The sequence below is a fragment of the Rhineura floridana genome, chromosome 2 (assembly GCF_030035675.1).
Source record: "Rhineura floridana isolate rRhiFlo1 chromosome 2, rRhiFlo1.hap2, whole genome shotgun sequence".
NCBI lineage: Eukaryota > Metazoa > Chordata > Lepidosauria > Squamata > Rhineuridae > Rhineura > Rhineura floridana.
In genome coordinates, this window is record NC_084481.1 from 116,436,704 (window position 1) to 116,462,920 (window position 26,217).

The 26,217-nt window shown below is 40.1% G+C and overlaps 1 protein-coding gene across 3 annotated transcripts in view; it reads left to right on the plus strand.

The window, feature by feature from the left end:
• PIK3C2A (phosphatidylinositol-4-phosphate 3-kinase catalytic subunit type 2 alpha) overlaps positions 1–24,835 on the plus strand; it is an 89,826-nt gene extending 64,991 nt beyond the window's left edge. For all 3 annotated transcript variants that reach the window (XM_061610250.1, XM_061610249.1, XM_061610251.1), the window contains exons 21-33: positions 1,603–1,695; positions 2,544–2,673; positions 3,270–3,406; positions 7,802–7,971; positions 9,054–9,210; positions 9,874–9,983; positions 10,952–11,159; positions 13,281–13,405; positions 14,572–14,689; positions 14,778–14,859; positions 15,665–15,774; positions 15,944–16,069; positions 21,465–24,835. In XM_061610250.1, the coding sequence (XP_061466234.1) occupies positions 1,603–1,695; positions 2,544–2,673; positions 3,270–3,406; positions 7,802–7,971; positions 9,054–9,210; positions 9,874–9,983; positions 10,952–11,159; positions 13,281–13,405; positions 14,572–14,689; positions 14,778–14,859; positions 15,665–15,774; positions 15,944–16,069; positions 21,465–21,647 (1,749 nt within the window). In that variant the 3' untranslated portion in view covers positions 21,648–24,835. The remainder of the gene's footprint in view (positions 1–1,602; positions 1,696–2,543; positions 2,674–3,269; positions 3,407–7,801; positions 7,972–9,053; positions 9,211–9,873; positions 9,984–10,951; positions 11,160–13,280; positions 13,406–14,571; positions 14,690–14,777; positions 14,860–15,664; positions 15,775–15,943; positions 16,070–21,464) is intronic.
• The last annotated feature ends 1,382 nt before the right edge of the window (positions 24,836–26,217 follow it).

Genomic DNA, 26,217 nt, shown 5'->3' on the forward strand with positions numbered 1-26,217 from the left:
TAGGGTTAAATAGTGCAAGCCAAGTAAACGCAAATCTGTATTCAATAATAGGCAAAAAACCTTGTAGTTTAAGAACGTACCTATGGCCAACAGATATTTCTATCAAACTTTAAAAATCAGGGGAATTGGGCAGCTATAGTGAATACACCAGGGGAGCAGGAGACCTGACCTCCTCTCTGAGATATGGTACTGCCCTACAAATTTGGACAGGAAAAATGCAAACACAATTTGGGTTGTTCTTTCACAGTCCAATCCACTTCCTGTGTAGCATGAAAGAATTTGGTAACATGTGCCTCTGAGCATATGATTGGTAGCAACAGCTGCAATCAGCCCAAATAATAGAAACAAGACGTGTTGTGCTGATCTTGTTTTAGCAGGAAGGAAGTAACAATATTAAGGCAATTAATACAGTGCAGATATAGTTCAGGGAGGGGAAGAGATTGGATGGGTGGGCACTGGGCAGAGGGGAAGCCCCTTTTCTTTCCAAAAGGAAAACATTATGAACAGTATCACTGTTTTTCAGTGTTTCCCCCACTTTGTTATTCTATAGCAGGCATATGTAGCCTCCCACCCAAATTTAAATCAAAACTGTCCCTGGCCACATCCACACCAGGCCTTTATATCACTTTAGGCAGTCTTGGCTTCCCCCAAAGAATCCTGGGAAGTGTAGTTATTGAAGGGTGCTGAGAGTTGCTAGGAGAGGCCCTGTTCGCCTCACAGAGCTTCAATCAGAGTGGCTGACTGTTAAACTGACTGTTAAGTCTCCTCTCAGCACCGTTCACAAACTATACTGCCCAGGATTCTTTGTGGGAAGCCATGACTGTCTAAAGTGAAATAAAGGTCTGGCATGGGTGTGACCCCCTGATTAGCCAAGCCAAGCAGCTGTGAGTCTGGCTTTTAGAACACTGACAGTTGGTTCTTACTGAGCATGCCCAGCCTTATCATTGACTGTAATGCTAAATTTCTTAAATTAATTAAAAATCAGCCAGGCGTTTTTTTAACTTTTAAACTGCAGAAGATGGTCAGAGTATGGGGCAAGGTCAGTAGTAGGATTACAGGTACTTAGTGAACATGGCTGATTTTTAATTAATTTCAACAAATTATGAGACAATTTACAGAAAAAAAGTCCGAGCTCAGGATTTTTTCTCTTGTTTTACACTTTGAACTCTCGATTCTCTCTGACTTTGTCTATTGCCATTGAAAATTTAGAGGTTTGTTAAGCAAGTGTTTCTGAGTTCAGGACTATAAGTTTTGTTAGGTTTTGTTTTGAAATGAGCTTATAGAAAGCATCAGATTGGCATGAGGGGTATTTTCCATTTAACATTGCAGAATGTGAAAAATTCATGCTGGCTATAGTATATAGCCACTCTCATGGCTGTATAATAAATCGTCTACTGTCTTTACTGCATTGCTACATGGCCATAAAAAAAAGAAGGGATTGCTTTTAATTTGGGATGTAGTATCCTGTATGGTTAGATCTTTTGTTAATATTAGAAATAATTTTGCTAAATATTTTTGTGAGGCTATTTACAGCTCCTTATTTGTCTTGATGTTTCTAGTCATCCTACAAGTGTAGTAATGAATTTAAAATGTCTTTGCCAGGCATGTTCCTATTTCAGTTCTAATGCAGTACCTCTTAAGATTGCTCTGGTGAATGCAGACCCCTTGGGAGAAGAAATTAATGTAATGTTTAAGGTAATTTTTTTGTGTTTGAGTTTGACAGACATACTTTTCTGGTTACAGAAATTTGATTAATCTGTTCTTTTGGAACTAGTTAGTCTTATGGTACTTGATGTTCATCACATGTGCAGTTCTTGTATTCAAAGGATGAGACTTCATTTCGTTTTAAAAGAAACGTTATGCTAGAAGGAACCAGTATCAATTAAGAATAGGTATGCATAGAGTTGTGTTTAACTGTCACATCTGTTCAAAACTATTTGCAAATATTAGGAATGGCACACCTATCTTGGCATACCCAGTGAAGTTCTGTGCATATTTCACAAGCAGCGAAACTTAATTTCCCCCCCTCCAATGCCACACAGCAAAACACTTGGAAATTCTGGCATTTCAAACAGATACTGTGATCTGGTATGAGGGCTTGTTCACTTTTTTTTAAGTCAGAAGTTGGCTGATCCAGATGCAGCTTCTTCAATAAACATCTCAGTGCTGTGCTATCTGAGCATTTCATATTTTACATGCAAAATTTACAATTTGGTAAGATCTAAATTTCTCTGTAAAATACTAGAAGAACAAATGAGTAAATCTTTTGCTATATTGCACTGTGGGTATAACCTAGGAGCAAGCAGGGCTGTGCATAATTTTACTTCTGGTAGTGATTGAGAGGTGCAAATCGCTATTCTCTTCTATAAGCGTTTGAGATTTTACCATTGCCCATTCACCTTCAAGTGAGAAACACTGAGTTCTGTGGCCAAACACCAGTTTCTGTACTTGTGCAGACACATAGTGGAATATGCACAGCCCAGCCTGTGATGCTTGTGCTGCTGAAAGTCTTTTGTTTATTTGCATCCTTGATTTTGTTTTAGGTTGGAGAAGATCTGCGTCAAGATATGTTAGCATTACAAATGATAAAAATTATGGATAAGATCTGGTTACAGGAAGGATTGGACCTGCGGATGGTTATCTTCAAGTGCCTTTCAACTGGCAAAGATAGAGGTATAAGCTTTCCATGCCATCTAGGTTTTGTTCTTCTTTTTGTCTGTTTCCAGTGTGATAGCAGCTTTAGTATAATTGCTCTAAAGCCTCTGCCCTGAAGTATCTCTACATTTGCAAAGCAAGCCAGAGAAGTGTCCTGCAGGTGTAGTAGTAGTAGCATCATTGGGGGGTAACATAGCTCAGTCTGTCTGATATTCCTGAAAAACACCTCTGTTGTTCCTAGCACTGAACTTTCTGCAGCTCCTGCTGTGTCAAAGACCAGCTAGAGAAAGTATCAACATGGATGTAAAGGCAATGCTATGCCATATGAAGAAATCTCAAATATATGATTGAAGAGGAGGGCTGGAGGTTCAAAATTGTAAGGGTTCTGTTGCCAGTAGCTAGCAAGTCTAAAGCTGTAATGTGGCTAATGGTCTTTTTGGTTATCCTAAGTATTGATTTTAGTCAATTATTGAGTTGATTTAAAGATCAAAAAGAATATTCACAGAAATATTACTTTAAGATGTTTGAAAGTAGACTTAATTAGACCCCTGATAGAAACAGAATATGAATCCTGAATATTTGACAATAAATATGTTTTGCTTATTGAATTCAAGGTATGGTGGAGCTTGTTCCAGCATCAGATACACTTAGGAAAATACAAGTAGAGTATGGAGTGACAGGGTCCTTTAAAGATAAGCCCCTTGCAGAATGGCTAAGAAAATACAACCCTACAGAAGAAGAATATGAAAAGGTAACTTTGATATGAAGTGAGTATGAAGCTGATTTGAAATCCATGAGGAAAGAAAGAGTAGATGATGCCAGAGGAAACCCACATGGGGCCAGTATCCTGTTCCTGCACACACACACCCCATTTTCTTCTCACACCAAGGATTATTGCCTGAGCAGTGCTCCCTATTACATTGGTTCAGGCTTGTTGGAGGTCCCTGGAGCACTGTCTAATTACAACTTGTGGGATTGGCTTCAGTTGTTGCAGCCCGAGGATTTAGATGGGACGCTTGCAGCAGTGAGGCCAGCTACGTGCCCTCTTGATTCTTGCCCATTGTTGTTGCTAAAATCTAGTAGGAAAGAATAGACTGCATGGGTCCATACACTGTGGGAGTAGTTCTAGAAAACTACCATCCAGTCTCTAATATTCCCTTCCTGGACAAGATGATCAAGAGTGATGGTGGCTGGCCAGATGCAAGTATGCCTGCAGAAAGCAAATTATGTAGATCCACTACAGCCTAGTTTCTAGCCCAGTTTCAGCACCAAAACAGCCTTGGTGGTTCTGATTGATTACCTTTATTGGGAGAGAGACAGGGGCAATGCAACCCTGTTGGTTCCCGTTTACCTCTCAGTTGCTTTTAACACCACTGACCATCGTTTTCTTATGAAGGAGTTGGGAGTTGGAGGTACTGTATTATAATGGTTCTGCTCTTACCTGCAGGGCTGCTACCAGAAAGCGGCTTATGGCTTTTGAGCTGTAGGGTCCCACAAGGATCCATTCCGTCTCTTACGCTGTTTAACATCGATATGAAAAAGTTGGGAGCTGTCATCTAGGAATTTGGAGCATGGTATCCTCAGTATGCTGATGACACACAGCTCTCTCACTCTCCATTCTTCCTTAGACGGACTGTGGGAAGCTTTTGAGGTTGCCTGTGTAGTTGCCTTCGTGTCTGAGTCTGACTTCAGCAGCCTAGGACAGGACAACAGGTGTCTAGAGGCAGTAATGGACTGAATTGGGGCCATAAATTAAGGCTGAATTTTGATAAGACAGAAGTACTGTGGGTAAATGGTTCCCATATCTGGGGATTAGGTGTACAACCTGTTTGGGGAGATTTTGTACTCCCTCTGAAGGAACAGGTTCGTAGTCTAGGAGTACTCCTGGATTCCAACTTGTTACTAGAGTCCCAAGTGGCTTCTGTGGCAAAGACCGTTTATGCCCAGCTTAGGCTGATTTGCCAGCTATGGCCATTCCTGGCCAGGATAGCCTAGCCTCAATTGCACTGTATGTAGGGCTGTCCATGAATACAGTCTGCAGCTACTGTAGAATGCAGCTGCTAGGCTGGTAAGTTGAACAGCCTGCTGAGGCCATGCATCACCAGTCCTGAAAGTGCTGCCTGGCTGTCAGTGAGCAACGAGGCCCAATTCAAGGTGTTAGTACTAGCATATGAAGCCCTAAATGGCTTGGGACCCAAATACCTAAAAGAGTGCCTCCTCCAAAATCAACCATCTTGGGCCCTCCAATTGGCAGGTGGTAGTGCCACCACTGGGGGCTGCTCAGTTGACATTAACCTGTGACAGGTTCTTTTCAGTGGTGAGTCCCATTTGTAAAATGCCATCCCCTCTGAGGTGCGCCTGGCTCAATCATCCTTAATTTTTAGGGGGAATTTGAAAACATTCCTGTTTACCCAGGCATTTGATGGCTGAAGGATACTCTTCCTGGCAACCCAGAAATCACTGGATGAAAGAATGTTTTTAACTGTAACTGTTGTTAGAATGCTGTTTTTGTTTTATTAAATTGTTTTGTTGATGTGTTTATTGCCTGGGCTCCTTTGGGAGGAAGGGTATGATATAAATTGTTGTTGTTGTTATTGTTGTTATTATTTATAATGATAATGTTAATAACAACTATAGATCAAAAGAGCCCTGCTACGTCAGTCAAAAAGTACATCTAGTCCAGCATCCCACTTCCAACAAGGGATAGCCAGATGCCTCTAGGAAGCTCATCAGCAGGGCTTAGAAGGCAATAGCTCTCCCCTGTTGTATATTCCTAATATTGCTGCTCTTGAGATTGTGTTTAGTTTTGTGGGGTTAATGTAATGGTTTTCATAAACCTTAGATTATTTCCAGTTGTGATATTTATGTAACCCATCCTGAGACCATTCAGTAAAGGGGGGGGGCTATATGTGTGTGTGTGTTTATATACATACACGATTTTCAGTCTCATAATCTGTTCATGTTCTGAAGCCATACCATATATATGGCATGGCTTCGGAACACGAACTGATTATGATATGAGACTGAAAATCATAGCATAGCATTGCTTTTGAGAAAGGGGCATAGCTCAGTGGTGGGGCACATCTTTTGCTTGGATAAAATTCAGCTTCTGACAGCAGGAAGCAGAGATGGGAAAGATCTTGACCTGAGATCTTAGAGAACTGCTCCTAGTTGGAGTAGAAAATACTGAACTAGATAGGGCATGTGTTCTTTCCCCATGGAGCCCTCCCTCCATTCCCCATCCTCTGGCCCCTGGGATCTATAAAGGGGTCATGAGGACCTGCATTCATGGAAAGGGTGGCCTGGTCATCCCTGAGGGAGGTGATCCTGGATTTACCCCTATCTAAAATAAAGGGGTTGGGAGAATTAGAGGTAGAGGCAATGTTCTGTGAAAGTATGGGCTTGACTATGGTTAGAACAATTAGCATGCGCCAGCAACGGTATAGGAGGCCTGGAGTGTGATGAGAAAGGCGTGCCAGGGTCTGCAGAAACATGATGCATATTGTGCTCTGGTTTCACAAGCAGCAGAACGGGGAGGGGCAGTCCTTAACTCTGCTGATAATTCTCCCATTAAGGATTCTTTAATTTGTCTCAGCATGTTGGCAGTAAGGAGAAATTCTTGGCCAGTGTCATCAGAGCCCTGAGTATGGGATGGAGGCTGACTGACTTGGGATAAGGTTGGGGGGGTTGAGCTAGTGGGGGAGACTCTGGAAACCCCAGAAACTCTCCCTCTCCTGAAGTATGAAGAGATGGAACCCACTGCTGATAAAGTTGATCCCCTATATCATCATGGCAGTGGGAAACGCATCCTTTTTTGCTGCTTCGCAGCCCTGAGGCACAGGAAAATACTTGCTGTTCATGGCGCGAGGTCGGCGGCTCTGTGGTGCGCTGCTTTTTTGCTTTGTTTTAGCCATGGGGGGGCTCCAGATGTCTGCGCTTCTGCTTGGCCTTGCGGGCTGCAGGGAGTGTGGGAGCTGTAGATGCCTCTGGTAAAAGGCTGCTGGATGCCATTTCAGTGGTCCTGCTGAGGTAAAGAGGTAAGTGGAGTGCAATACACGTGCCCGACACGAAGGTGCGGTGGACTCCGGCCGAAGGAATTTGTTGTAAGCGAAGGGGAGATATGATGGCTTCGTTCTCCACCCCCGCCCTGCTCGCTGAAAAGGTCCAAGATAATATTAGAAAGCAGAGAAAGGAAAAAAGGGTGGGAAAACTAGAGAACTTTTTTTAAAAAGGAAAAACAGTCACCAGAGCAGTATAGCAGGAGAGGGTTTTAAAGGCACAGTGATAGATAATAATAATAAAACCTGAGGTAAAAAGGGGAGCAAAGACAGAGTGGTTCCAGTTCAATGGAAGCAGGAAAGTGAACTGAGGGATGCTGGGAGCGACCTACTTCCCTCAACTTGTTTTTCCTGCCTGCTACCACAAAGTGGATGTATAACCCAAGCTGATGAGTTTCATCAGCAACACGAGAAAGAAAAGGCTGATCTGCAGTAACTTTATTAGTTTGTTCCTTTTTACTCTAACTTTAGTATAGGATATTTTTTCTTACACTTCCTAATTGCACTTATTGCCTATTAACTTGTTGAAGCCTTCAATTTTAAAAAAATAAGCAAAAAGCAGTTGATTTTTAAGTTTCTGCCTCCCCCAACCCTTCTTAACACTTTTGAAAGTTACCTACAGCTCTTGCCACAATAGGGTGCTTGATCATATTATTGTATAAACTTAGTTTCCAAAATGAGTGAAATAAAACTCAATCAATCCTCAAAATTCCTCAATTATGTTGTTCTTCTCAAGTGACTGACAATTCTGGTACTATACCTAAGTCATGTGCCAGCGTGGTATAGTGGTCAGAGTGCTGGACTAGGACCTGGGAGACCAGGGTTCAAATCCCCACTCCACCATGAAGCTTGCTGGGTGACCTTGGGCCAGTCACAGCCTCTCAGCCTAACCTACCTCACAGGGTTGTTGTGAGGATAAAATGGAGAGGGAGGAGAACAACATGTGCCACCTTGAGCTCGTTGGAGGAAAAGTGGGATATAAATATAATAAATAAATAATAATAAATAATATGTGATAAGTCAAAGTAGTATTCTCAAGTAGTAAATTAGATTGAATCTAATTTCACATTTATTTTTGCTTATTCTAGGCTTCTGAAAACTTTATCTATTCTTGTGCTGGGTGTTGCGTAGCCACCTATGTCCTAGGTATCTGTGACCGTCATAATGACAACATAATGCTTCGAAGTACAGGGCATACGTTCCATATTGATTTTGGAAAGTTTTTGGGCCATGCACAGATGTTTGGGAGCTTTAAGAGGTATGATTTGAAAGTAAAACGTGAGGCTAATATATCTTGATTATTTGGGAAATAACATAGCTAACTTTCCATCTATAATAAAAAGCTGTCTTGAAAAGATTTATTGCTTCCTGTGGCTGTGGCAGTATACTTTGCTAGCCATAACTTTTCTTTTAAAATAATGTTAGATAAGGAAAGGTAAAGCTGCCATACAGACTGCATCTGAAAACTTGAAAGTGTAATCAGTAAACTAGGGCTATACTTATATTTTTGTTGTTGTTGTTGTTAGTCCATGAAAATGTACAGAGAAGGGCTGATACGCTGAACCATTTGTTTTGCAGCAGCTGGTTCATTCACTATCTTGCAATTTAGAGGCCCCTTTTTTTGTAATGAGGACTCCTTCCAAAGGTGATTCCAGGGGATTACTTGGACTTTGTAGGAATGTGCCATCACACAGTCAATCATATTTGGCTATGTGATGATGACAAAGCCAAATCAGAGTGAGGGAAACTCATCATTCCTATTGGAGGATATTTTTCTCCTGTTCCGCAAGCCCCCAAACAATTGCTGAAATGGGATGGGATGGTGAAGTTTAAGAAATGAGCTACTGAACTGGCATGTTACTTAAGATTTGTCTTAATTTTTATTTTACTTCTCATAGTTTTATAAAGTTTTTTTAACATTTCAGTGAAGATAATCTAATTGTACTATTTCAGTAGACATGAGCATGGCAAATTCCTGTTGGCTTAACTATTCCCATTGTGGTGGTCAGTGACTTACTATTTTAGATTTCAAGTTCTGAATAAGAAATTATAATAAAGCCTCTACATCAGGTGTGAGAAGCATCCCTGGCCATTGGCCATGGTTGCTCAGCAACATCTGGAGGGCCAAATGTTCCCCACACCTGTTCTACATGTAGAGATCAAGTCTTATTCTTTGCTGATTTCCTACCTTATATATGAAGGAACTAGTTATACATTTTACCATACAAGCACAGTTTACAGAGTCTCTGAAAAAAATAAAATGCCCTAACATGCTGGAAGTTTAGAAAGTGAAAATCAGTTCTTATAAATCTGTGTTTATATTATCATCTTCTTTAAAAGGGATCGGGCTCCTTTTGTATTGACATCAGATATGGCCTACGTTATCAACGGTGGTGAAAAGCCTACCATCCGCTTCCAGTTGTTTGTAGATCTCTGCTGCCAGGCTTATAACCTGATAAGGAAACGAGCTGACCTTTTTCTTAATCTGCTGTCACTGGTACTAGTTTTTGTATTTTTATAGGACTTTCTAAATAGGACTGCAGGCAAGATCTGGCATCACATCAGCAGACACTACAGGGCTTCCCCTTCTGCTCCAGAGTGTCCCCCAACATCTGGAGCATGGTTTGGAGTTAGGGTGGGAGATGCGGTAGGGGAGAGAAGAGTAAGGGGAAGTCCTGTTTCTATGAGCAGAAGTCAGTTGCACAAGTGGGCTGGCACCATTGGCTGTCACCCTATATTTTAAAATGGATGGTTCTTGTGCTTGAAGACAACTAAGGCTGTAAACACACTAGTCGCCAGATCAAAGCATTTCCATGAGCCACACCTGGAGGGGGAACAGGTTGATCTCCTGATCAGTTGCAAAATCTCTTTGAAACTGAATTTTTAAAAAACGCACTCAGGCTGCTCCCACCAGGTTTTAAGGTAAAAAGGCGCAGGGTTTGACTAGTGTTGTGTGCCCCCATTTTCAGAAGAGAATTGGAACTGGCAGAACAGTGAGTGTGTTTCTACTCTATATTCAAGTACAGAAAACTCTAGGTTAAATTCATATCATAATTATTATGGCCCTTAAATCTAGAGATCCTATTTTAAGATACAGCTTTTTAATTGTACCAGTAAATAGTTGATCTCCATTTTTAAGATATATCTTTTTGCTCTGCAGATGATCTCTTCTGGATTACCAGAACTTACTGGAATTCAAGACTTGAAATATGTCCAGGATGCTCTTCAGCCCCAGACTACAGATGCTGAAGCTACTATTTTCTTTACAAGGTACAACAGTTTTGTTTTTTTAAAGATAACATTCTGCATGTGTGTTCACATCATTTTTAATGACGTATATGTGGAGACATTTCTTGTTAGCAGAATAGAACCAAAACATGTAATCTGCCCAGAGAACCTTCCTTTATGAGCAGTATATAAACATGGTAAGTAAATAAATATTCTATTTATTCCATATTTTTTCATTTGCACTTAAGCAAATAAAGCTAGGGAGTTGTGTTTTGTTCACTATAACGCACACATTTTTTCAATCAATTCTGCAAGGTAAGTTCCAGTAAAACCATTACTTAATTTGTCAGAATTGATTGAAGTCGTCTTTTTTTTTTTTTTTGCACTCAGAATGGGTCATTGTAGGATTAAAGTTTGAAGTTATTGGTAGAACTTGTATTGTCCCTGCTCTGCACTCATCAATGATTAGCTGAATTATATTTGATTTCCCACACCAAGTCTCAGACTGTTTTTGCATGGTAGTAACCACTGCCTTTTTGTGAGCAGCTATTCAGAAGCTGTTAAAACTGTTTTCACATGTAGTGTAATCTTAAGTATGCTTATGCATGCTTACTTAGATATAAATCCCACTGAGTTTGATAAGTCTTACTCTCCAGTAATGGTTCAAAGGATTGTAGTCATAAGCACAGTTTGTTAAATACCTATAATAGTTTTTCTGACATAAAAAAGAACTTATAATGGGCATATCTAGTTATTGGTAACAAGCTATTACTTTTGTTATTAATATTACTGAAATTTGCCTGTCTCCCTTTTTGTCTATGAGTAATCCTGATAATAATGCAGGGAATTGAGCAACTAGAATCATGACCTGATAGTACTTTGGGCTTGGGTTTCTCACAGCAGCCTGGTAAAATACTGTTGAAATTCAGTTTGTAGTTCTGAGAATAAAGCCAAGAAACTGATCTGATTTCTCTCTCTCTCTCTCCCTCCCCCCCAACTTCGATTTTTAGATTGATTGAATCAAGTCTGGGAAGTGTTGCCACAAAGTTCAATTTTTTCATTCACAACCTTGCTCAGCTGCGTTTTTCAGGCCTGCCTTCTAATGATGAGCCCATCCTTTCTTTTTCTCCCAAAACATACTCACTGAAACAAGATGGTCATATCAAAGAAGTTTCTGTCTTTACATACCATAAGCGATACAACCCAGATAAATATTATGTAAGTATGTAGATCCACCCTGTGCCTTAAGATTTCCAGGTTTTGCTATTTTTCATTTTAGTTTTAGTGCAACTTTTGAGCCCCGTGTCAGATCATTGTTGCTCACTCAAACTGGAGGCTTGTCTGACTTATTGAAACCTACATGACTTAATGAAATGTTTTTGTAGGGATGTGAACTCTTAAAACTGAGCAAAGGCAGCTCTAGCCTTTGTCGTGACCTCTTGGAAGCAGTCAGGGCCATGTTTGGGTTACTCAACACACTCTTGTAGCAATGCACGGTACTCTGCTGTATTCCCTCAGCCCTTGCTATCAACAACCAGGTTTACTTGCAAGCCTGGAAAAAAAGTTGGGGAACCACTGTTCTGGCATATGTATCATTATATATTTTGGTACCATTTTGAGGCTTAGAAATTTAGAATTTCTTCTCCCCTGTTCTCCAAGTAAACTTGATATCTTAGGAGGGCTTCTGTGTGGAAGACAGTAGGCATGGAGCCTCCTCATACTTAGAGTTGCATCCAAAAGCCCTACTCACAGTAGACCTTTGAAATTAATGAACCTGTCATGTCCACTAACTTCAATGGGTTCGCTTTGATTAGAAGTAGCACTGAACACAAGCCTTAGAATCCCTTGGAGGTTATCTGGGGAAGGGATTAAAAAAAAGTGGGAGAGTTCTTCCTGACCCATTATGGTATGAAGGCAGCTTTTTCATGGCCAAGACTGCTTCTCTGCTGGAGCCCCTCTTAATAAAGTAACAAACATTACTTCTAGCTCCCAATAGTAATTCCTTACTGAACCTGATGAGAAGATCTAAGATAATACATTGGCAATATTTGTGGAGAAACAGCTGCCTCATTTTCCAGCAGGAGGTTTCCTTCAACAACAGTGAAGGCTCTGATGTTCCATGCTTTATTGTTAATGTTTTCTGCTTACGTAATAGAGAATATATGGTACGTTGTTTATATTGGAGTATATATTGTAAGTAGTTAGTGTTTGGAGGGGTAATAAGTGAGCAGAATGTTGGTGTGTGCTGTATGGTGATTGGCTGAGTGTCTGAGAATTGAATGTTTATATTTTGAAGCTTTGACAGTTGACAGACAGGGCAAAGTTTGTGAGTGGATAGGGCACAGTTTGTGAGATAAGAGTACTGCTTGGCTTAGAGATAGGACTTGGGTGGTTTATCTTGGGGTAGTGAAATAGGTTATTAGCCATTAGCGTGGATTGATAGAGATTGGTTTTATTTATATATAAAATTATTTATATGCTGCCTATTACAATCCATCTTAAGATAAACATGATATAACAAAATAAAATTACAAGTTGAATTTTATTTGTAGTATAACTCAAAAGAGCATCATTAATTCTGAACAATAAACACCATAAAAGGCTTGAGTGCACAAGTATGTTTTTTAAATCTCGTCAGATGGGATAGCCTTTCTGTCTGAGAGCTGAAGTTCAAGAAATGCTGCTACCAGTGTCTAATGCCAATCCTGAAAGTGTTCTTTCGCCTTGTGTGCCTCTGCATATCAGAAAGCCATGACCAATCCCTGTCTGGCATCATTCGGTGTTTATATAACAGCCTAGTAATACTGTTTCAACAGCTCAGGATCCCAGGTTGTAACCATTCTGAATGGCCTTTTCCCGGACTTTTGAGTGTCAGTCTTTTATTTCACAATCTATCATTTCAAAGGAAACAGATTTCCAGGATAATGTCATACAGCAGTAAAAGAAATGTTAATATTGGGTGGGTCTGCTCTTTTTTTTTTGGTTTCATGTTCAGAAACATAGCACAGCCATGTCACAGCAAACATGAAACCAATGTAACCTTGAAAATAGCTTGTAGCCTGCTACTGCGTTTCTTGCCAATGGATTCAGCTTTCTTGCCTTCCCTGAAACATTCTACAAGAACTTAGAAGAGCTGTAATTCTGAGGAAAGGAAAACCTGTGAAAGCAATTCCAACACCTGATACTGAAATTCTTACTATTTTCAGTGCTTACCATTTTGAAATAATGACAGTATCTCTTTGCTTTCTTTCATTAGTTGATGGCAAATTGATACAGTAGAGAATTGATGCTTCTATATTTTTAAAAGTTAATGCAGTGTTTTGCTTTCTGATTTGCCAGATCTATGTTGTCAGAGTTTTAAGAGAGGGGCAAACTGAACCCACATTCATTTTTCGGACATTTGATGAATTCCAAGAATTCCACAACAAGCTTGGCATCCTGTTTCCTCTTTGGAAATTACCTGGGTAGGTTCCTGAAAACACTATTCTTATATATAATAAATATGAGGAAAAGAATTTGGAATCCACTGAATTTTTCTGTGTCCCAGCAATAATTTTGTTTCTGTATGTGGACATAATGTTTTGCATCTGCAACCTGAGAGCCTGTTAACTGGAGGGTTGAACCTTGGACCTTTATAATATGCCTGCCCCTCAGCAATACCTTTTCCTGGCTTCACAGGATCCACAAATGAAGTGTGAAAGCTAACATTTTATGAAATATATTTCCTTATGTATGCGGCACTCGTAAATTCTAGGAGCTTGGATGTGAGTATACAACATTTCATTGGAACTGGATCTGGAAGAAGATACCAAAGCAGGATAGAATAGTCACTTACAGTTCATAGGCCCAAAGCCTTCAATTATTTCAATATCTACTTTAGTGCTGCTGAGCTTTCTACTTTTTTAAAAAAGTAATAAGTACTCCCTCACTCATTTTACTGCTCAAGAAAATAATACCTTTTGAAATTAGCCTAAATTTCAGTCCTGGTCACAGGTATGAATTGTCAAGATATGAAACCCGTATCAAACTGACTCCAAAGACATTGTAGTAATATGTGAAAACTAAGGGTGATATCCAGTGTTACTCATAGTCAGAGTAGTCCCAATGAAATCAATGTACTTAAGTCAATTGATTTTAGTAGGTCTGTTCTGAATATGACTTGGATATTGCACACAGAACTTTGGTAGTATCTCCTGAGAGATACATGCACATGGGAATTTCTTTTCTCCCCCCCCCCCGCCATTTCCTTTCTGAAAGGGACTAGTAACCGTTGATGTTGCTTGAGCATCTGCTGTCAGTATTTTACAAATGGGAGAGGGCAAAGAAGAGAAGTATTTCAAAAAAGGCTCAACAAACTTCCTGGCTGCTTGGAGCACTTACATTGCCATGTTATCTTACACTGGAGTATTCTTTACATAGCAGCAAATACTGGGCAACTGACAACAGTATGATTGGCAGTGTTCCTTCAGTTCTGTTGTAAGATCTCCCTACCTTTGGGGCCAACTCATATACCACTATCTTGTCTAACTTGAAGATACTGTATTTGATTTTTTTTACTCCAGCACAAGGTAAATACTGATTGCTGCCACTAACTCTTGTTACTGTTGAGCTCATTGTATCTGTATTGCAGTTTTCCTAATAAGATGGTTCTAGGAAGAACTCACATAAAGGATGTAGCAGCCAAAAGAAAGGTAGAGCTGAACAGCTACATTCAAAGTTTAATGAATACATCAACAGATGTATCAGAGGTAATTCTGCAAAGTATATAAATGTCCTTGTTTTAATTCCTCTATGTTGGGTACAGTCAGCTTACAACTTTTGTCTTTCCAAATCCAGTGTGATCTTGTTTATACATTCTTCCATCCCTTACTTCGTGATGAAAAGGCTGAAGGGATAGATGGAATAGCTAAGTGTACAGGTAAGAAAGTTGTTTTTAAAGGAAGGGCAACTTGGATTGCTGGGTCCAAACCACAAAAATCTGGTATGAAGTAGTGGGGGAGGGGGAAATTAATGCTGGAGAGCCAAATTTGGTATTCTAACAGGGTGGGCATTATTTCTCCAGTGTGCTTTATGCAGCTAACCATATTTTATCACAGTGGCCTTGATTATAGTTTACTGGATTATTCTCTGATGATAATGTGACAGTGCATGATGTCACTTAAAATAGAACTCCATAAACAGTCCTCTGTGAAAACTCCATAAACCTGGACTGGGGAACTGTTTTGGCTCTGTGGGCCAAATTTGACAGGTGGGCAGGGCTGGACTGATCTCTCCTCATATCAGGCGATGCGCATAGTGGTAGTTCTGCTTAGTGCTGGGTTCAAGTGTGTGAGAGAGTTCCTTGCAGGGAGCTCTCTTGCGCACCTGGACCAAGCAGGACTGACCTCCCGACATACCAGCTGATGTGCAGGAGAGCACAGTCCTGCTTTGCGCAAATCTTCACAAGCGCTTGACAACCAGCTGTTTGTTGGGCACTTTGAAAGCTGTGCAAGGGGGCTTGGCAGGCAGTGCCGGTTGACGGTGGGCGTGGCTTGCCTAAATCAGCCTCATGGGCCCAATGGGAAAGCCTGGTGGGGCCATGTTTAGCCCGTAGCTGGAGGTTCCCCACTCCTGCCATAAACTAACTGGCCTATGTGAAACAGAAGGATAGCAAATGCTCTAGTTAGATAAGGTTCTTATTATGGAATGTGGGGAAAAATAACATTTCACTTTTTTTTTTAAAGATGTAAGCCCTTCAAGTCCTACCTCAGGCAAAGTAGGAGGAGAAGTTAAATTGTCTGTCTCCTATAGAAACAGCACTCTTTTTATCATGGTGATGCACATTAAAGATCTGGTAAGTACAACACTGGAAAGATTGATTATAGTAGATTCTGGTGATACGTTGTTCTTTTTCCAACAGTTATTTCCAAGGAGAAGTCTCAAATACGAACCCCTGATTAATTTAAACAGGAACTCCAATGTCTCGTTGCTTTGTTTGAATATGAATGTGTTCTTGTTTTCAGGTGACTGACGATGGTGCAGACCCAAATCCATACGTAAAAACATACCTGCTTCCAGACATACATAAAACATCTAAACGGAAAACCAAAATATCACGGAAAACCAGAAACCCAACGTTCAATGAAATGGTAAGCTAAAATAAGCGGTGTAAAATGTTCAGTAGCTTTTCAGAGCAGATCCATATTGCTTAGTTAGAATAGATGGAACAAGTTTGAGGGCCCCCAAGGGAGGAAGAAACCTACTCTAGATCATAGTTGTGCTGGAGCGACCATGCCTCATGCTATATAGAATGGCTTGAGGACCAGGAATTGAGGTCAGAAGATAGAGGCCTGGCCACACAACTTCCCAGTTGCTTCTCAGCTGTTAAGGGAAGTTTTTCTTCCCAGGTAGCTTCTTGACTACTCCTTATTTCAACTCCGCCTTCTTCATATAGCCTTCCATCCTAGCCCTGCTTCTTAGTATAGCCAAAAGGAAAGAAGTGACAATGGATTGATTTTGGGGTTCCTTATTAATTACCTTCCATATCTCCTAGTCCAGTAGCATATAACTTCCTATCCTTAGAACCTGACCCTCTCCCGTGGTGACATACTGGACCCAGGTGGGTTTAGCTCCTCTCTAGTGCCCAAAGGCAGGAATGCAGTTGCCTCACATTAAACATTTTTCCAGCTCTGTTCCCACAAATGATCACAGTAATGTCTCTGCCCTTTAGCCCAAGGCACTAACAGTAGAAATTCTGTCTGCATTTCTGCTATTTGGCTATGATTCAGGCATGTTTATAAATGTCCTTTTTTGTCCTTTTGTTGGTGCAAGAGGTTATTTGTTATTTGTTTGTGATTTTTCATTATTCTGTGGTTAAATTACTGTGAACTCATGCTTTGTCTCTTGAACTTCTGGTGTGTTTGTCTGTTGTGAAGGGGGCTTGCCTCTCATCCTTCATTATGTTCCCTATTCTGTACTTACTTCCTAGTAATTAATTGTATTTCATGAGAGCCAGTGTGGCGTAGTGGTTAGAGTGTTGAACTATGACCTGGGAGACCAGGGTTTGAATCCCCACAGAGCCATGACACTCACTGGGTGATCTTGGGCCAGTCACTGCCTCTCAAAGGAAGGCAATGGTAAACCCCCTCTGAATACCACTTACCATGAAAACCCTATTCATAGGGTCGCCATAAGCTGGAATCAACTTGAAGGCAGTCCATTTCCATTTCAATTGTATTTCACTCTAATTGATTATATTCCTGGTTCTGATTGTCTTCCCGATAATTAACTCCATTTGTCTCTTTCCCCATGTGACTGTCCCAATCTAGGCACACAGTCAATTTTACCCCATGATTTTCAAAGTTTAGACATTTATTCCCCCCCCCCCAGTAATAAATAAATCATTCTCAAGGAGGTCTACTTCCATGGGCTGATAATCCAATGTAGCAATACTACCCAAGATTTCATTACAACAATCTACCAAGCAATGCCTTTTGGACTAGCATCAGCTCCCAGGGTCTTCATCAAACTCATGGTGGCTCTGGTAGCCTACCTCCAGGTCAGAGGTACACATTTATCCATATTTGGACAACCTGCTATTCAGGTCTGCTTTGAAGGAAGGTGCCTATCAGGATCTAAACATAACACTGGCTTGTCTGAAGGACCCCACAGGGTTGGTTTTTAATCAATGTTTCCAAGAGTAATCATTTTCCCTTCGTGACCACAGAACATCTTGGAGACCTTATTGACACATCCAAAGGGAGCATGGCCATTCTCCGGACAGGATCCAGAAGCTACAGGAGGTGATCAGGCCACTCCTCCATGCCCAATCAGCCAATCTGATGCTGTTAGCTCATGTTCAGGGCATGATGGTATCTGTCACCAAATAACTCCATGGGCCAGATGGTATTCTCATCCCTTGCAGTGGGATCTTCTTCCTTATCAGGACTCGATAGCACACAGCAGGCATCATCAAGTTAATCTAACAGAGCCTATTTGTTCCTCTTTCTGCTGGTGGCTTCAAACAAAGAATCTGAGAAAGTGTGCTTCTGAGAGACCCTTAACGTGAGCATCACCACAAATGTGAGCCTGGAGTGATGGGGAGCTCACTGTGATAGAGAGAGAGAGAGTTAGTGCAGGGCACCTGCCCCCCCTCGGAGAAGAAACATGAGTGCTACTGACTTTCAGCCTTTTGCATTGGGAAGCCACCGCAGCATGTTCTCCTAAAGATGGACAATACACTGTGAAAGCAAGTTACCCAGCAAGGGAAATTTTATCCTAGACCCTGCAGGCCAAAACTGCCCACCTCTTGTCTTGAGCAGAGTCACATAGCCTCCGCTCCAGATGTGGAAGCAAACAAAGAAGCAGACTGGTCAAGTAGGAAAATGCTGCAACCAGGGGAGTGGCATCTGTCTCAAAAGATGCTTCATCAGATCCATCAAATTTGGCCTGATTTGGGTGGATCTGTTCAAGTTACATCTCAACAACCAGACTTGACCATTTTTTCAATGTATTAATAAACCAAAAGAGGAGGCCCCTCAATAACACTTGCAAAAAGACCAAGTCATGAACCAAGAAAAACAAACTGATGCATGGATATGAAAATATATATGCAATGAATGAAAAACATTAACAAATGTCTCAATAATTAGTACACAAGCTGTATTAAAGCAATGATAAATGAATTTCAACAGTAAAGTGGCTGTTTATAACAATACAGTAAATATTGACAGATACTCCAGATTATGTTTCCGTTTCAATATTTCCAAAGGGAGGCAACCAGAGTGCCCTTTTTCGGAGGCATATTGGTGGGACAACTCTTCCCTGGAAGAATTTTTTGCCCTAAATTTTGGAAAGGCTACAGTGAATTTAGTGGGACAGTCAAGCTTGCCTTATGTTCCACACAGTAGTTTCTTCTGATGTTTGTTTTTCTCAGTTCATGACTTGGTCTTCTCAAGGTATTACCATCCACAAGCAAAGGCCACAGATGCAAATTCAAGTTAGCCAAGGGGGGCTATTGTTTGCCTTCTCACCAATTCCATTGCTGGCCAGGACTCTAAAAAAAATGCAGGAGGAATGGACCTCACTTCTCCTAGTGAGTCCATACTGGCCACAGAGGCTCTAGTTCTCTGATGTAATTCATCTGGTGAATGAACCCCTGTAGCATCTGCCAACACTTCCAGAGCTCCTCACCGAAGACCCCATAAGACATCTGTATCCTGCTTGGCTCCATCTGTTTTCATTGAAGTTGAGTAGAAGCACATCCCAAAAGTCTGGCTTGTCAGAAGATGTGGTCAGCATGCTTACGCCATACCATTGTCCATCAGCCATCTGACTGTACCAAAGTACCTGGGCAGTACGTTGGTAGTGCATGCTAGCAGAGCAGAGCTTCCTGAGCTACTCAGCTTGCACCAGAATGGTCTGAAGACCAACATTCTCAAGCGTCATGTCTCAGTTCTTTTGTCTGTGTTATTTTCAATCCAAATAAATGCTTGGGTGCCCATCCTTTCGTCCAAGGATTTCCTATGCAGGGCTTGACATTTTAATCCCCTGACACAGTATTGTTTCCTATCATGGAATCTCCACAAGGTTCTCTCTGCCTTAAAAAAAACCCTGTTTCAACCATTGAAACATTCCTCTGCATATATTGTCCTTTAAAGTCTTGCTCTTGGTGGCAATCAGGTCTACAAGAAGTGTGTCTGAACTCAGGGTCCTGTCAGTGGCCAATCATCTATTTGATTTTGAGGATTTATCCTGAAGGTCGACTCTACCTTTCATTGTCAGCTTCTCCTCCCTATTCTTTGCCCTTCCCCTGTCCATCCTTCTGAAAAGCCTTGACACTCTCTTGATGTATTTATTTATTTATTTCATTAAACTTATAGACCGCCCCATAGCCGAAGCTCTCTGGGCGGTTCACAAGCTTATATATCTAGGACTAGCCCACTTAAGCAGACTGACTCTTTGTCTCTTCCCTACCTTCAAATTTGGGCCAGAAAGTGTTTTCTACCCTTGCTCAGTGGATTCAGGTGTGTATTACCATGGTTTATAATTCGCTGAGCTTACTTGCTCCTTCAGTCAGGGCAACGGATACTACTTCTACAAATGTTCCTCTTCATAAGGTTTGCAGAGTAGCTGCATTGGCTAACCTTAGTACTTTCATCCATCATTATAAATTGGATTTGCTTTGGCTGAAGCAGCATTTGGAAAGCAGTTTTTACAAAGTGTTCTCCCTCCATCTAAGGCAGCGGGGAGGTAACCACCCTTCTGGCACTGATCAGCTTTTGAACCTCCAGTACATCATCATGGGAGAAGGGGCTATAGGTCTCATCTAAAGGGTATTGTGATGTTATACTGGACCCAGGGCCACTCCCTACATTAGTTTCTTACATGGCTGCCTAAGTTCTCAGGTTGTGTGAATTGGATAATTGCCCTAGTTCCTGGGCTCTGCTGCATTCAGAAGTGTTTATTTTTGTTGTCTGCATTCCACGTTTGTGTTCTGTGTTTTGTTTGTGGCCCCTGTATTTATTTGCTCCTTAACTTGTCAAGGACTGTACTCCTTAACTGTTATGGAGGTCGCTTCCAGAAACAGAGCTGGAAAAGTTGCCTGTACATTCCTCCCTTTGAGCACTAGGGGAAGCTAAACCCTTCTGGGTCCAGCATGACATCATATAAAAGTACCCTTCAGGTGAGACCAACTGTCCCTTTCCTTCCTTAAAGGAAACAGCATAGCTAGCAACGGTTCCAAATGCATTCATGCTAAGGTGTTAGAATATTTGTGCACGTTCCTTGACAACAGAGCAAATTGGCCAATAGCCGGCTAAAGAATTCTTAGTCTAATATAGACAGGTGGGTGTGGTAGATAGGTGTGAATATCCTGAGCTCAAAATTCGTTCATTCACAGCTAACTGAAATATTCCAGTTCAGCAGATTTATCTATGGACCAACCTGGGTGGAAGCCTATGATTACAGATCATTTGTCCTACATGGATTGGAAATTAATACAGAAGTTTACTGTTGTAATCCCAGGGGATGGAGAAGACAGGTGTATGCACAGAAAGTAGTGACTTAGAAATATGTTGACATTGTTCCTTTTCAACTTTTCATCGCTAATTAAACTATTACCTCTCAAAGAACAGATACTGGTTCTGGGAGTGAAATCCTTTGAAACATATGTTAATGAGCACAATCTAGTATTTAATAAAAGGGCTTCATTGGAACTGACACCATTCCTGAGTCCCTCTAAATGGATGAATTAAGGACAAAAATACCTTGCATTGTTGTAGCATATTCTCAATGAGCTACACAAAACCATCCATTTGTGTTGAAGTATCATATCTATCTTCCATATGGTAGATTGAGGCAGAGAGTTGCCTCATACACATTCTCAAATGGTGATAAACATAGGACTAGAAAACACAGTGATGTATTCTGTACAGGGATCTGTCCTCCTCACCACCAGTTTTTACAACTTAATCCTGCATGTTTTGTAAATAAACTACCTTAGCTTTCATTCTTTATGAATTACTGTCTTTTTCTTTTGTATAGCTTGTATACAGTGGATATAGCAAAGAGACACTAAAACAAAGGGAGCTTCAGCTAAGTGTACTCAGTGCTGAATCGCTACGTGAGAACTTTTTCCTGGGTGGTGTCACACTCTCCTTAAAGGAATTTAACTTGAACAAGGAGACTGTCAACTGGTATCGGCTTGCTGCTGTACCGTATTTGTGAACCTGACAGCTTCACAGAGGTGAAAATAAGAACAGAAACAAATAAACTCCACTCCACTTATATTTGGTCATGTTTTTCCTACTTGAAGATAACTAATAAAACATTGCAATTCAGCAGATTCTGGTTGGACCAGCCTTTACAAAGTTTAAAGAGGACTTCTAGAAAACCATCTCTGCTTTATGCTTTTACTGTAATAATATCCAAGCATTGCTGTAAATGAATTGTATAAATTTAATACTTGTGGATAATGAAGTTTTGAACCATGACTAGATGTTCCAAATTAAATCTGAGGGTTTTTAAAATAGATACAATTCAGTCATATTTGAATCGCTTGCCTGGTGATATATTGGAAGCTTGTTTTACACTTCCTGCTGTTACTGGACGCAGCACCCTGTCAAAAATATCAAAGTAGAAACAGATTGCTCCTTGTCAGGAAAGGTTTAGTGGCTGAATAAACTGTTAAAAGTAAGACTTGAACAGACGGAGAAGATCCTTAGTGAGCATTTGGACTCATTAAATTGCTTTGAGACTATTATCAGAATGAGTGCCAATAATGGAAGTTATAAATAATAGTGCCTTATTTTGTCATTCAGCTGCTGCTTATACCTCATTTCTGATATGTTTTTAAAAGCAAAGCTTTTTATCAAGCTTTTTCAAAAAAAATTATGCTGTTTACTCACATGGTTTGCTATATAAATACTTCATTTAACATCCCCCTGCCCTTTTAAGGTCATTCAGCTTCCTTACGTCAGACTCAAAATGTTAAATGCTTATCCAGTTTATTTTAACCTTTTTTGTGTGCCCTTATGTAATAACTTGATGGACTGCAAGTATTATATACATGCACATTGAAGCAATTTTGTGCCACAGCCTGCTGCAGAGCACATATATTCCCAGAAAGTAAATATTATGGGTTCTTTGGTAGAGATTTGGGGTTCAGTTTCCATGGTACATGCAGCAGTCCCACATAAGTCATTATTCCTATTCACAGTAATATTTATTTCAAAGAGAATAAGGCCGCAATATCAGTTGCTGGTTAAGAATAAGTTGCACTAGAAACTTTGGGTGGTGAAATTGTCACAGTGATATCTTGAACTAGATTTCAAAGACATAATTTCCATGAGCACTAAGAGTAGTCCAAGCACTTTATTCGTTCCAGTGGAAATTGACTTGCCCTAACTGAAATGAGTGGACGATTCTGTGCATCAGCTCTTAGTGGACTGCACTCTGAATCCACTGATTTTAATGCTTTACATTTGTGTGACATTTAGGGATACGTCAATAGAAATATATACTAACACCAGTAAAAATAATTTTAGAAAACTGATTTAAGAAGGGTGTTTAAATTGCACAGTGGGTGATATCCCACATGCTTGAGAGTGGACCCATTGAAATCAATGAACTGATACTTTATTTCATTGAGTCTACTTTGAGTATGACTTGGATATTGGCTAATATGTTTAAAGCTAGAGCCCAAATATGTTTGAAGCAATAGAGATGCAGTCTCTCAACTGTCCATAACAATTAGCTTAATATAAAATTATGCAATGATAAATGAGGATAAGGTAGACAATGACAATCTGTATTGCTGGGCAACTAAACTAAAATGTGATTTAATTTATTTTCCCTAAAGTATACAAAAGTCCCCATTTTCAGACCTAATATAGTAAAGTGCAGGGGGGAAATGGATATAACATTTTGCTGCCTGAAACATTTGTGGTCCAATTGTACAATAAAACCTTGGAATATTTCTCAGTGTTAAAATTGCATTGTGCCTAAGAAAAGCTACTTAATATTTTTTAAAGCCCAGGATTTATTAGCTATGTGTTCAGTATGTAAATAGGGTAAACTAACTAGATTGTATTTCCTGCTCACTTGATGCTTTTTGAGATGCATTCCATTTCATCAATAGAACCACATGTCATTTAAACACAGGAAAGTAGACTCTGTTTTTGTGAAACGTTCCGTTAAATTACTGAAAAGCAATATGTACTGCTTTTTTGCAGTCTGCTACTAGAGCACAATACATTACAGCACAAAATAAGACATTTAAAAGATTTTTGGTAATAGTGGTTTGCAACTGCAACTCTTGGCTGGATGCTGGTTAGAATATGTGTGGTACCTTACGGTAGCTTTTGCCAGTCTCCATTGTCCATGCCTGTGCCTTTGCCCACCTTCACCACTTTTCAAAATAAAGGTCACATTGGCAAAGCTCTTCAGGTAGATTCTTAAACTTTACTTGCCATTAAGGATTGTAGAGGAGCAATGTTAATTTTGCATCTCTGTGGAATTATTTATAGTGGTGCGATACACAAAACAAAACATGATAATCTTACTTCGGTATACACAAAAGGGAAGGAGGGAATGATTGGGTTAAATTTAATATTTTAGTGTTTTTAAAGTTTGGTCTCATGGCATTTTTACACTATAATCAAATAAATCTTATACAACATGTATGGACTGCAGCTAGAAAGAAATTTGTGCTATGTACCTTTGACATTTTGGGGAAAACATCTTGTTGTAAGAAAAATGACCTCCACATTTTCTATACTAAATAACCTGGCTGTGACTTTGCACTGAAGTTTTTTAATATTAATATTACTGCTTTTTTATTATCTATGCATATATATATGAAAGCATGAGTGATCTTTGATATTTCTCTATTTTTAAAATTAAAATTGTGTAGAAATCATAGAATTTTGCCTTAAAAACCTGTTTGCTCTAGGACACTATATAGTGCCACTTTCAAATTGAAGAAATTGTATTTCTGGTATTTGCAGAATAGGGCCACAGCATAATGCAGAGTTATGTATGCTTAAGCTCATTGACATTGATGGGCGTAAGTCTGTTTGTTTTAGATTGTAGCCTATGCATGTTACATGGAGGAAAAATATTCAGGCAATATTGCACCATTCTCATGAATCATAGGAATTTGATTTCCTTCTGTGCTTTGTACTCTCATACTGTGACTAAAAAAAATATGGCAAAGGTTAATAGATAATGAAATGCATTGGGAGCAAATGTACAAGTTTTCCTTGAATTGTCTATTTATCTGTAAACCAAATACTTCAGTTATATTACACTGATAGCTAATAAGGATGTACAGTATTTCTATCAATATCCTAACTCATAATATATGGGTTAAATGTGACTCCATAACTGTCCTATAATTATATTAAACACTACTCTGGAATAAAGAATGTGTTGCTGCTTTTTCTCCAAATACACTATGGAATGTGTGTGTAGGGAATTAAAAAAACAAAAAAAAACACGTTAACTACAGAAGGAATGTAGAAAGCTCAGTCAAATCTATTCTACTGCCCAATGACTTAGCAAAGCCTAAGTTCTTTATTGTTCACTATTAGCAAATCTCTATTTTATATTTTCTGTGTGTATTTTGAAGTGCAAAACTCATGGCCGCTGCACGTTTGAGAGCTGGTGTTTCTACAGCGCAAACCAGTCTGAGGGCATCTTTATAATTTCATCAGCTGCCATATTAACCATACAAAAGTATTTTGTCACATTTTAAAACTAGTATTGTCTTTATCTCTACACCTGGCTAAATTCTGTGGCAACAGTGCACTAGTAGTGTAACTGCAAATTCGGACGTGCAGGGTCTCTTCATATTAGTCACAGCCATGTCCCCCTTTGCTACTAGATTGAGAATGAGATCCTTGTTAATGCCTTCACCCAAATCAACAGATGTTCCTAGGAGCCAATAACCATGAAAGGGGAGAGTGTTGACTACTGAGAACAGTCTTCTCAGTGGCTGACTCACTTCCTTTCACTCTGATTGGCTCCAATCAGCAGGAAAGGACAAGGAAGCATGTTAGATTCTTCTCAATGCCTAACACACTCCCCTTACAAGCTGATTAGCTTGCTGGATGCTAGAGACATAGAGGGACCCTGATCCCAGAAATGTAAGGGGTCTGAGACCCCAGATGACTACACTTCTACAGTGCACAAAGCTTCAACTCTCAGCAGTTTGCAGAGAGTGAGAGGCTTGGACATGGGTGGTCTATGGAATGTGTCAGGTGGGCTTGGAAAACTAATGGCAATCATGTGCAGTTCTGTGATTGATTGGGATTTTATCTAAAACAATGCTGCCGTTAGGCTGCAGTTTGAAGTGGAAGACCCAGAAGCAGAGGAACTTCTTGGTCTTTCCCCTTTGTGTCATTTTCCTGATGAAAACCATTCCCGCTCATGGCTTGTGCCTTTGTCGTGCAAAAGCAAACTCCTGATTGGTTGTAACAGTACAGCCATTTTCTGCAGAAAAGGAAACCAGTTCAGAAAAAATAAAGACCTCTCCAAACAGTGAATCGGCGGAAAAATGGCAAATGCAATTCAATATAAACAAGTGTAAAATTATGCATATTGGAGCAAAAAATCTAATTTCACATATACACTCATGGGGTCTGAACTGGCGGTGACCGACCAGGAGAGAGACCTCGGGGTTGTAGTGGACAGCACGATGAAAATGTCGACCCAGTGTGCGGCAGCTGTGAAAAAGGCAAATTCCATGCTAGCGATAATTAGGAAAGGTATTGAAAATAAAACAGCCGATTTCATA